The 13,020-nt window shown below is 38.6% G+C and overlaps 1 protein-coding gene across 1 annotated transcript in view; it reads left to right on the forward strand.

Moving 5' to 3' along the window:
* The first annotated feature begins 9,012 nt into the window (after positions 1 to 9,012).
* Uxs (UDP-xylose synthase) overlaps positions 9,013 to 13,020 on the forward strand; it is a 60,487-nt gene continuing 56,479 nt past the window's right edge. Inside the window, exons 1-3 of the mRNA XM_067787186.1 lie at positions 9,013 to 9,109; positions 9,386 to 9,539; positions 9,605 to 10,415. Coding sequence (XP_067643287.1) covers positions 9,722 to 10,415 — 694 coding nt within the window. The 5' untranslated portion in view covers positions 9,013 to 9,109; positions 9,386 to 9,539; positions 9,605 to 9,721. The remainder of the gene's footprint in view (positions 9,110 to 9,385; positions 9,540 to 9,604; positions 10,416 to 13,020) is intronic.

The raw sequence follows: 13,020 nt of genomic DNA on the forward strand, positions 1-13,020 counted from the left end.
ATGCCAGTTGCTTTGGTTGTTGCTCTTTTTTCTTTTTGTATTTATGCTGTTTTTATTATTATCTGTTTCCAAATTTATCCCGTCGCCAATGCAATGACTCACACTTACCACAAGATTATCAATACCCGAAATAATAATAGAATACTATTGATTTTAATAAAACATTTATTTCTTATCCAGTTCAATTACATTCGTTCTTCTTCACTCAATCTCACAACTCTACTCCTACGGCGCCGCTCCCGTTGCTGTCAGAAACAACCGCGTTGCCAGATCTCCACAATGACCATTTCATATAGGGTGGTGCGTATGCTTTGGTTATTCCTCATCGACTTGGTGCCGGTGGCGAACCTTCTTTTTTGTTAAAAAAAACTTGTAGAGCTAATTATAAGTTCACTCGCGCGAAGGCAAAATATAAAGGAACGGACTCACCCAGTATGTCGTTCAGGTTGCGGTGGCCGGCGTTGGTGGTTGTTTCACTCTGGTCCGAGGTGATCGAGCTAACCTGGTGGCAATGAAATTCCGTGTAGACCTTTACTATCTGGATGACTGGGTGCTAATTCTGCCGTTCGTTGTATTACGCTTCAGCGTGCTGCTGGCCCTGGAGGCGGAATTGGTGTCGGACGTTTTTCCGAAGGTGGTATGGTACTTCGTACACGTAGAGAGAGGGGTTTATCTTCGGATTGCAATGGTTCTCGTCACCATTTAGCGCAGTGCCGTCCGAGTCGGAATCACTATAACTTTCCTCGCTAGGAGTGACTGTGAAACGCCGACTTACTGCATCACTTGACGTTTTGTATTGTTTATTACCCCCTGATTGTTCCTCTAGCAGTTGGGCTAAGGCACCGGCCTGCAATTCCTCGTTGCAGTCTTTTGGTTCTTCCCCAATGCCGCTTGAATACTTGCACAGACGGCTGGGGTGTTTGGCGATCAGTTAGATATACGTGGGGATGTGCAGTTGAGGCAGCAATAGTGCTGATAAGGCAGTTGGCGCCTTGCTGGTGAAGTTGTGTTCACGGATGTTATACGATCCGTTTTTCTCTTTTTCTTTTTGGCCCGCCTCAAAATTTTGCTGCCGCCAACATCACAATTCTCCGGAAACTCATGGCTTTTTTTCCTAGTGATGGCCGGTCTGTTTTTTTCTTGTCTTTTTCGATACTTTTTATCGCCACTTTCGCCCCATCCCCAGTCACTAGGTGTGTCTGCGCGAACACACTCCCAAGTGGACCGTAACCGTAGACCATAACAGCAGACCGTAACAAATTTAAACAACGTGACATCAGGACGGACAAGGCGACAGCTGTTTCGATTATACCTTGTAAATCTCTTCAAAGCCTTTTCTCCCGGGAGTGGGAGTCGAACTCGCACTCCTACGATAGTTGAAATGGTTATAAACGCATTCAGCTACGTCATGCCTTAGTTGTTGTAAAGTTTTTCCCAATTGCCTTCTTTTTGCATATTTTAATCTTTTACACATTGCATGCTTCGTATGCAATTATGTGTTAAAGCTATGCTTGGTACGGCGGTTTTCAAAGAAACTTAGGTTTTGTTGCTGTTTTTGTTCTATTTATAGAACTACAACGAATTAACCAATTTTGTCTGTTTGTATGATTTTAATAATCGGGGATTGCCCATATTGCTTTTTTTTAAATGTATGAAAACATTTATTTGAAGCAATTTTTTTTATTAATTTTATAATTTATTTAGTAATTTGGGAAAAATTTAAACAACATGACATCAGGACGGGCAAGGCGACAGCTGTTTCGATTATACCTTGTAAATCTTTTCAAAGCCTTTTCTCCCGGGAGTGGGAGTCGAACTCGCATTCTTACGATAGTTGAAAGGGTTATAAACCCATTCAGCTACGTCATGCCTTAGTTGTTGTGAAGTTTTTCCCAATTGCCTTCTTTTTGCATATTTTAATCTTTTACACATTGCATGCTTCGCATGCAATTATGTGTTAAAGCTATGCTTGGTACGGCGGTTTTCAAAGAAACTTTGGTTTTGTTGCTGTTTTTGTTCTATTTATAGAACTACAACGAATTAACCAATTTTGTCTGTTTGTATGATTTTAATAATCGGGGATTGCCCATATTGCTTTTTTTTAAATGTATGAAAACATTTATTTGAAGCAATTTTTTTTATTAATTTTATAATTTATTTAGTAATTTGGGAAAAATTTGTTATGGAATCGCATTTACCGTGGAAGCAGTAAGGAAGGCGGTCGGCATGATGTGTTGGTGCACAGTGGCTAGTCATTGTCGGCTGGGGCGGGTCCTTGCCAACCTTACTGTTCCTGCGCCATAAACAGAAAAAAGTTCCTATCATGCCTATTCAAAATCAACTGTCAAAATCAAAAAAAAAACCTGACAAGCGCAGAGACCGACTCAAAACGCTTATCAATACAAAATAAAACAATATCCGGCCGAACCGGATGTCACGGACAGACCGTTACAACATTCAAAAATTTAAATTCAAAAAAAATATCTAACGCAACAAAAAAATATTTACCGAACCGGAAATGACCGGTTACCACAAGTTCAAAATCAAAATAAAAAAAAAAAAAAACGCTGAAAAATAAAAATACAAATAAAAGGAAAACAAAAAGGCCGAATATACATAGGGGCGCCGCGGGTGGTGTTGCGACGCCCGGTGCATTATCCCACCCTCAAAAACCATGGCCACCGTCGCACCTAAAATTCCGGTGGCCCCTTACCTTTATGCCTACATGCCTTCTAAGTCAATTCGAATGCCAGCATTCCCATTATAATTACAACTTTATTTATAATTCATCATAAAGAAACTGAAATATAATTAAGTATGTCTATGTGTTTTAATCTTCGCAAGCTTCCAGCTCATAAGGCAATACAATCTGTTTTTTTATTTACTTTCGTGAAGTCTAAGTTGGAATTTTGGTTGGCTTACATAACTATTTTATAAATTCATAACGTATATAGGTTAGCACCTATCGGTATAATAGATTTATTATAATAATGTGTTTGGTATCTTTGTTTCTAAATACCCTCTTTAAATGCTATTCTGTTTTGCGTACATAAATTCTGTTATCTGTCTAATAGCAAGTTTTGGTTAAGTTAACTTACTATTGATGTGTTTATGTACATAGAGCAGCCTATTTAACTTATTGGGTAGGTAGGGATTAGTAAGATTTTTGAATCTGCACATCCGTGCATTTCTTTACATATGAATTGATTTCCTTATCTCTGCCAACAAGGTACCCAACAAAAAAAATCTAGTTCATGAACTACGGTACATGCATGTCTGTAGGTAGGTATGTTAGAAGTGAAGGAATCAAAATATATGCAGAAAAAAGAAATGTATATTCACTGGTAGGAGTGATTAACCATACCAAAAAAAAAAATATATATATATATATTTCTTTATTCGTTTGGGTGAAACGTGCTTGAATAAAGGTGTTATTCATTTTCGTATTAAATTCAAGAATGATTGCGGGAGCAGTTAGGGTATTTATACAATTTAAATGTATGCATATATGCATATGTACTAAAAACTAGAAAATTATTGTACATATAAGATGTCATGAAATCAAATGATATACTAGACAAATGCTAAATACAATATTGGATAAGTTTTGATCTAGTGCTAAGTAGGGATAGTTGTATTAGTATAACAAATAAGTCACTAATTCACAAGTGAAACCGAAACAATATTGCGTTTTTCTGTACCTTACAAAATTTATGATCAAATTTTCCAAATGGTATTGAATGCCTATGCGTGTATATGTATCCTATCTTAAATGAGTCTTACTGAATGCTATGTTATTTCAATTGTAGGCAGTAAAAGTTTATAAATACGTGTATAACATTTAGGTATGTGTTCGTGTGAATTATAAAATCAAAAAAAAAGAAGTTGCAGGGAAAATGTTTCAGCATTGGCATAATTGGTGCTTGCAAAGGGTTGCACGTACGTACATACAAATAAACCATAATAGCATACGTTTAAAAGCTGATCGCTTTACTATATAATTTGGTTGGATTTATACATTGAAAATATATTACGATTTAGCGAAGTTTGTCGCCTTGACATGACAGTCTATTTTCTGGCAGATAATTCCAATGGTCTCTTTTAAATTGGCTTATACTAGTACAAAAGCATAGTAGTATATAGTTATGATAAGTACATCTGCGAGTAAAAAAGTAGCAAATTGGTTTGCAAGTTGCAGCAATTAATCTTCTATTTCCATTTCCCTCAATTGTAAAACCGGATTTACTGATTTAAACAACAACGACTGTCAACCAATTTCGAAACCGTTTTGGAGAGCGATGTAGTCTAATTTAAGACGAGTTCCAGGTTATATATATAATTTTGTTCCATACAACAATGAGAATTTTGCTTTGGAAATGATAAAAATTGCGTTTCATTTTTGCTGCAATTTTATTGCTTGCAGGTGCATGTACGACATCCTACATTATACAAGCCTTTACACATTAAAATCTAATCCACTGTTCAAAACAATTTAACTAACTTTTTAACGCGGTAAAATATGTCGGATACAAAATCAAAACATTTACATGTGAATTATCAAAATTTTGTAAATAGTTTTGGCTGCTTTAGCTATATGACTGTAATGACTCACACTTACCACAAGATTATCAATACCCGAAATAATAATAGAATTCTATTGATTTTAATAAAACATTTATTTCTTATCCAGTTCAATTACATTCGTTCTTCTTCACTCAATCTCACAACTCTACTCCTACGGCGCCGCTCCCGTTGCTGTCAGAACCAACCGCGTTGCCAGATCTCCACAATGACCATTTCATATAGGGTGGTATGTATGCTTTGGTTATTCCTCATCGAACTGGTGCCGGTGGCGAACCTTCTTTTATTTTGTTTAAAAAAACTTGTAGAGCTAATTATAAGTTCACTCGCGCGAAGGCAAAATATAAAGGAACGGACTCACCCAGTATGTCGTTCAGGTTGCGGTGGCCGGCGTTGGTGGTTGTTTCACTCTGGTCCGAGGTGATCGAGCTAACCTGGTGGCAATGAAATTCCGTGTAGACCTTTACTATCTGGATGACTGGGTGCTAATTCTGCCGTTCGTTGTATTACGCTTCAGCGTGCTGCTGGCCCTGGAGGCGGAATTGGTGTCGGACGTTTTTCCGGAGGTGGTATGGTACTTCGTACACGTAGAGAAAGGGGTTTATCTTCGGATTGCAATGGTTCTCGTCACCATTTAGCGCAGTGCCGTCCGAGTCGGAATCACTATAACTTTCCTCGCTAGGAGTGACTGTGAAACGCCGACTTACTGCATCACTTGACGTTTTGTATAGATTATTACCCCCTGATTGTTCCTCTAGCAGTTGGGCTAAGGCACCGGCCTGCAATTCCTCGTTGCAGTCTTTTGGTTCTTCCCCAATGCCGCTTGAATACTTGCACAGCCGGCTAGGGTGTTTGGCGATCAGCTAAATATACGTGGGATGTGCAGTTGAGGCAGCAATAGTGCTGATAAGGCAGTTGGCGCCTTGCTGGTGAAGTTGTGTTCATGGATGTTATATGATCCGTTTTTCTCTTTGTCTTTTTCGGCCCGCCTCAAAATTTTGCTGCCACCAACATCACAATTCTCCGGAAACTCATGGCTTTTTTTCCTAGTGATGGCCGGTCTGTTTTTTTCTTGTCTTTTTCGATACTTTTTATCGCCACTTTCGCCCCATCCCCAGTCACTAGGTGTGTCTGCGCGAACACACTCCCAAGTGGACCGTAACCGTAGACCATAGCAGCAGACCATAACAAATTTAAACAACGTGACATCAGGACGGACAAGGCGACAGCTGTTTCGATTATACCTTGTAAATCTCTTCAAAGCCTCCCGGGAGTGGGAGTCGAACTCGCACTCCTACGATAGTTGAAATGGTTATAAACGCATTCAGGTACGTCATGCCTTAGTTGTTGTAAAGTTTTTCCCAATTGCCTTCTTTTTGCATATTTTAATCTTTTACACATTGCATGCTTCGTATGCAATTATGTGTTAAAGCTATGCTTGGTACGGCGGTTTTCAAAGAAACTTTGGTTTTGTTGCTGTTTTTGTTCTATTTATAGAACTACAAAGAATTAACCAATTTTGTCTGTTTGTATGATTTTAATAATCGGGGATTGCCCATATTGCTTTTTTTTAAATGTATGAAAACCTTTATTTGAAGCAATTTTTTTTTATTAATTTTATAATTTATTTAGTAATTTGGGAAAAATTTAAACAACGTGACATCAGGACGGACAAGGCGACAGCTGTTTCGATTATACCTTGTAAATCTCTTTAAAGCCTTTTCTCCCGGGAGTGGGAGTCGAACTCGCACTCCTACGATAGTTGAAATGGTTATAAACGCATTCAGGCACGTCATGCCTTAGTTGTTGTAAAGTTGTTCCCAATTGCCTTCTTTTTGCATATTTTAATCTTTTACACATTGCATGCTTCGTATGCAATTATGTGTTAAAGCTATGCTTGGTACGGCGGTTTTCAAAGAAACTTTGGTTTTGTTGCTGTTTTTGTTCTATTTATAGAACTACAACGAATTAACCAATTTTGTCTGTTTGTATGATTTTAATAATCGGGGATTGCCCATTTAGCTTTTTTTTTAAATGTATGAAAACATTTATTTGAAGCAATTTTCTTTATTAATTTTATAATTTATTTAGTAATTTGGGAAAAATTTAAACAACGTGACATCAGGACGGACAAGGCGACAGCTGTTTCGATTATACCTTGTAAATCTCTTCAAAGCCTTTTCTCCCGGGAGTGGGAGTCGAACTCGCACTCCTACGATAGTTGAAATGGTTATAAACGCATTCAGCTACGTCATGCCTTAGTTGTTGTAAAGTTTTTCCCAATTGCCTTCTTTTTGCACATTTTAATCTTTTACACATTGCATGCTTCGTATGCAATTACGTGTTAAAGCTATGCTTAGTACGGCGGTTTTCAAAGAAACTTTGGCTTTGATGCTGTTTTTGTTCTATTTATAGAACTACAACGAATTAACCAATTTTGTCTGTTTGTATGATTTTAATAATCGGGGATTGCCCATATTGCTTTTTTTTAAATGTATGAAAACATTTATTTGAAGCTATTTTTTTTTATTAATTTTATAATTTATTTAGTAATTTGGGAAAAATTTAAACAACGTGACATTAGGACGGACAAGGCTACAGCTGTTTCGATTATACATTGTAAATCTCTTCAAAGCCTTTTCTCCCGGGAGTGGGAGTCGAACTCGCACTCCTACGATTGTTGAAATGGTTATAAACGCACTCAGCTACGCCATGCCTTAGTTGTTGTAAAGTTTTTTCCAATTGCCTTCTTTTTGCATATTTTAATCTTTTACACATTGCATGCTTCGTATGCAATTATGTGTTAAAGCTATGCTTGGTACGGCGGTTTTCAAAGAAACTTTGGTTTTGTTGCTGTTTTTGTTCTATTTATAGAACTACAACGAATTAACCAATTTTGTCTGTTGGTATGATTTTAATAATCGGGGATTGCCCATATTGCTTTTTTTTTAAATGTATGAAAACATTTATTTGAAGCAATTTTTTTTTATTAATTTTATAATTTATTTAGTAATTTGGGAAAAATTTAAACAACGTGACTTCAGGACGGACAAGGCGACAGCTGTTTCGATTATACCTTGTAAATCTCTTCAAAACCTTTTCTCCCGGGAGTGGGAGTCGAACTCGCACTCCTACGATAGTTGAAATGGTTATAAACGCATTCAGCTAAGTCATGCCTTAGTTGTTGTAAAGTTTTTCCCAATTGCCTTCTTTTTGCATATTTTAATCTTTTACACATTGCATGCTTCGTATGCAATTATGTGTTAAAGCTATGCTTTTGAAGAGATTTACAAGGTATAATCGAAACAGCTGTCGCCTTGTCCGTCCTGATGTCACGTTGTTTAAATTTTTCCCAAATTACTAAATAAATTATAAAATTAATAAAAAAAAAAAAATTGCTTCAAATAAATGTTTCATACTGTCACGGATATTAGCATCACTAAGTTATCCCATCACTAAGGCGATGCTAAGGCCATGCCAAGCGGTATTTACGTTAATAATCAAATCAAGTATACACATATATAAGGCAGCCCAGAGAGATGTCACACACAGATGCCTTTACTTATACGCCTATGTGCGCGCGAGAGACTGTAAACTACAAACATTCACATCAATAATTCAATCTTTATGTATCTACATAAACGAATAAATAATTGCGTCTACACATATGTACCATGTACGAATACGAGCAGCGGAGAGTCAATGCGCAAACACATGCATATATCTGAGAAGTTTGAGAGCTACTGGACTAGTAGATTCTGGAAGCGCTTAAAAGATGTATAAAATTGTGCAATTTTAGTTATAGCTGAGAAGTTTGAGAGCTCATGGACAATGCTAGTACATTCTGGAAAAATGCGAACGAGGAAACCAAAGGGTATAAAAGGCAACAGATGTAGAGGCGCTGCAATTCAGTTTGAGTTGAGCAATCAATCAGTTATTGATTAAGCACGCGATCTGGCGGCCAATAGTAGAGTTTAATTTGAGTTATCAATCAGTTTGGTTATTAAGCCAGCGAGTAGCAAAGTATAAGTGTTATTGTGAAGTACTTTAATAAAGGCCATTTTTCTATTATTCAATATTGGAGTTATTTATTCAACAGTTTAGTGATTCGAACTTAGCAGAGGATTGCAAATAACCGGATTTGCAAGTAAATTCGTTACAATACATTTAAAAAAAAGCAATATGGGCAATCCCCGATTATTAAAATCTAATATTTTTAGTTTATGGATATGGCGAGAAACCAAAGACCAATTGGTTGGCTATGGTATGTTTATGGCGTTAGTGTTATGGTATGGCACCATTAATCGATTACATTGATATCCATAAGGTAGGTTCGGTCAGCTGTTTAATCTGATTATGGTTTTATGGTTATGTGACACCATTAATTGGCTCTTAAGGAAGTTAGGTAAACAAGCTGTTATCATTTGTTTTTTAAATGTCAATAACAGCTGAATTAAAAGCAATCACAAAACCATACGGTGATATGAATTCATGAATTGCACTTTATTATTTATATGGTTAAGCCATGGTTCAACTATATACAGGTTGGCTTATCTGTAAAGCAACAAAATATGTCTGTTCAAATTGTCAAAATCTGTGTATTGGTGTTGGTGCGAATGGTATGGAATGGAAACATAAAACTTAGCAGTTTTTGTATGTGTAAGTAAAATGTTACCAATGTGTTGGTTTCATTTTGAGTTTGCCATCTCCTTTTGACAATCCCTTCGACCATGCAATAACATAAATAAAATCAGCTGATGAGATGAGCCAACCTGTACATCATTGAACCATGGGTTAAGCCAAGCACAAGAAATCATATGACATTGGTTAATCAGCGAATGTACATTGTTCATGCCTTGTTCTTTGAGAACAATATTGAAAACAGCAAATATATAAAAGTTTTTTTGGCAATCTGCACAATGTACAAATTAAATTTATGTTAATGCGAACAATGGATGGTAAGTTTGATATATATAATTATTTAGATAAATTTGGAACCTATTTCTCGACTTCTTTTGTGTAGGAAAATTAGTCCATGAACGATTCTGTGTATAAAAAGAACAAACATCTAATCAGGAATGCAAAACGTTGTATAACATAAAAACTGGCCACACAATAAACCAAGTTTCCAAAGCTAAAAATGCCTTTTGTGCCTCCGGCAAGGAAGAAACTTAAAATCACTATATCAATCACAATCTCCTTAATAATAATCATAGTTCTTTATCGGTCACTATCAAGAGCAAGTATAGCTAAAAGCCTTCCAAAATCAACCAACGCAAAAGACAAATGGCTTAGCCGACCAATTTTTAGTGAAAATACTGATAAAGACGATAACATTCAACACATGCAGAAAAATCTCTTGGAACAGTTAGAGCAAGCAAGAGCTCAAATAGCTTCATTAGAAGATCGCTTACGTGCGTTGGAGTCAAGTACATCACGCAAATATCCACAGGTCAAATACTTAAATTACAAAAATCGCAAGAGAATATTAATAACAGGTGGAGCCGGCTTTGTTGGGTCTCATTTGGTGGATACTCTGATGGTACAGGGTCATGAAGTTATCGTTGTAGACAACTTTTTCACAGGTCGCAAACGAAACGTAGAACATTGGCTCGGTCATGAGAATTTTGAGCTCATTCATCACGATATTGTCAATCCCTTGTTTATAGAAGTTGATGAAATATATCATCTTGCATCACCCGCCTCACCACCGCATTACATGTATAATCCGGTGAAGACAATCAAAACGAATACAATGGGTACTATCAATATGTTAGGACTCGCCAAGAGAGTGATGGCAAAAGTACTAATTGCTAGTACTTCCGAAGTATATGGTGAGATTGGAAAATATTTTGGTATTTCAAAAAAATTTTGGTCTATTAACGTAGCCGTGTCCATCACGTTTCTGCTTATGTGCTCATATTTCTTACTCTATTACAAATACAAAATACACTAGACAGAAATAATTTTTAAACAGATAAATTGATAATCATGGTGTCGTGCATAGACCGTAGATGTTTATCTTTACGAGATTTGAGGATTTTATTACAGCTCTGGATATCAGGTACAATTGCAGTTGCATGCTCGCCATAATGTAGATCCTGATCGAACGTGACACCCAGTATTTTTGGGTGTGAGACAGTCGGTACCGTAATGCCGTCGACGTGGATGTCCAATATATATGGTCGACATTTGCCGTGTCCATGTTGTAAATAAGGTCGCCGATAATTTGGTCGCGAGGCGAAAAAACTGTACTGTCTATTTTATTACAAAGCTCATCGATGTGTAAGCCTGGACTTTTGGCCATTTTTGTGCAGTCTTTTGCGTAGGATAAAATGGTGACACCCGCGCTTCGATATTCTTAACAAAAGCGAGATAAGACATTAATCTGTTGTTGTTGTTGTTGTAGCACTGCTTCGCCCCACCTAACAGCCGCGACCTATCACAGATTGTCATCAATATCCTCTAACGGGAGTCCAAGGAAACTTGCTGTTTCAACAGGGGTGGACCATAAGGCAAGGGGTGTTAGAGGCATTGGTTCCACATTACAATTAAAGAGATGGTTGGTGTCATGTGGGGACACATTGCAAGCGGGGCATACATTTTGTATGTCGGGGTTGATTCTGGATAGGTAAGAGTTTAACCTGTTACAGTATCCAGAACGAAGTTGAGCCAGAGTGACTCGCATTTCCCTGGGGAGTATGCGTTCCTCTTCCGCGAGTTTTGGATACTTTTCTTTGAGTACTGGATTCACCGGGCAATTCCCGGCATAAAGGTCCGACGCCTGTTTGTGGAGTTCACCAAGGACTTGCTTGTGTTTTTTCGCTTCATACGGCTGGGTTCTCAGGTGCCGTATTTCCTCAAAATGCTTATGGAGATGACTCCTTAAGCCCCTAGGCGGTGCTGGCTCATCAATCAGATGTCTGTTGGGATGCCCAGGTTTCTGGGTATTTAACAGGAACTGTTTGGTCAGCATCTCGTTTCTCTCCCTGATGGGGAGTATTCTCGCCTCATTATGCAAATGGTGTTCTGGGGACATAAGAAGGCAGCCCGTGGCAATTCTGAGAGCAGTATTTTGGTAGGCCTGTAGCTTCTTCCAGTGGGTAATTTTTAGGCTTGGCGACCATATGGGTGACGCGTAGCACGTAATCGGCTGGCTAATTGCTTTGTATGAAGTCATGAGCGTTTCTTTATCTTTTCCCAGGTACTGCCAGCAAGGGATTTGAGGATTTTGTTACGGCTCTGAATTCTCGGAACAATTGCGGCTGCGTGCTCACCAAAATGTAGATCCTGATCATCACACCCAAGATTTAGGGGTGTAGGACAGTCGGTAGCGTAGTGCCATCGACGTGGATGTTCAAAATGGTCGACATTTGGGACGTCCGTGTTGTAAATAAGGTCGCGGAAGATTTAGTCGGTGATAATGCCAGGTTTCGCGAGGCGAAAAAACTGGAGAGATCAGGGAGGTAGCCGTTTATTTTATTACATAGATAAAATAAATGTATTACATAGCTCATCGATCTGTTGGCCTGGGATTCAAGGGGTTGTGTAGCGCAACATATAGCTTCTCCAACCCAATTGTCAACCTCACCTTCGAGCGGCGAATCCCGTTTCACTAACAGACGAGGCTCTGGCGACCCCAAGCTCCTCATGGAACTTGGGGGTGGGGAGGGAGGGATGGCCTGAAGGTTCAATGTGGCCATATAAATCGTTCCCGAGATGGTCGGGCCAGCACCTTAATGGTGCTGTGTTACCGGAGCGTATCGGATCTGTATCCGACAAAGGACCATCACATCAATAACACTCCCCAAAACCTTCGGGGAGTAACCTAATCGCTACAACAACAACAACATCTGTTGGCCTGGGCCTGTGGCCATTACTGTGCAGTCATCGGCGTAAGAAACGATTGTGACTCCTTCCGGTGGTGAAGGTAGCTTAGATATGTAGAAATTAAAAAAAAGTGGGGATAGGACACCACCCTGTGGCACCCCTTGTTTAATTCTCCTTGGTTTTGATGTTTCGTTTCTAAATTGCACCGATGCCTGCCGACCACCCAGATAATTTGCGGTCCACCTTTTAAGACATGGGGGAAGGGTAGACCCTTCCAGGTCTTGCAGTAACGCGCCATGGTTGACCGTATCAAAGGCTTTTGATAGGTCTAGCGCTACGAGTACTGTTCTATGGTGGGGCTTTTGATTTAAACCGCAATTTATCTGGGTGCTAATGGCATTTAGAGCGGAGGTAGTGCTATGGAGTTTTCTGAAGCCATGCTGATGAGAGGCTAGCTGCAAATTTGCTTGGAAATAAGGGAGTAAAATGGCTTCGAGCGTCTTTGCCACTGGCGATAGGAGAGATATCGGACGATACGACTCTCCTATGTTAGCTGGTTTACCAGGCTTTAGTAGCGGGACCACCTTGGCCATTTTCCCTTTCTCGGGT

This window comes from Eurosta solidaginis, chromosome 5, assembly GCF_040869045.1.
Source record: "Eurosta solidaginis isolate ZX-2024a chromosome 5, ASM4086904v1, whole genome shotgun sequence".
NCBI classification, from domain to species: domain Eukaryota; kingdom Metazoa; phylum Arthropoda; class Insecta; order Diptera; family Tephritidae; genus Eurosta; species Eurosta solidaginis.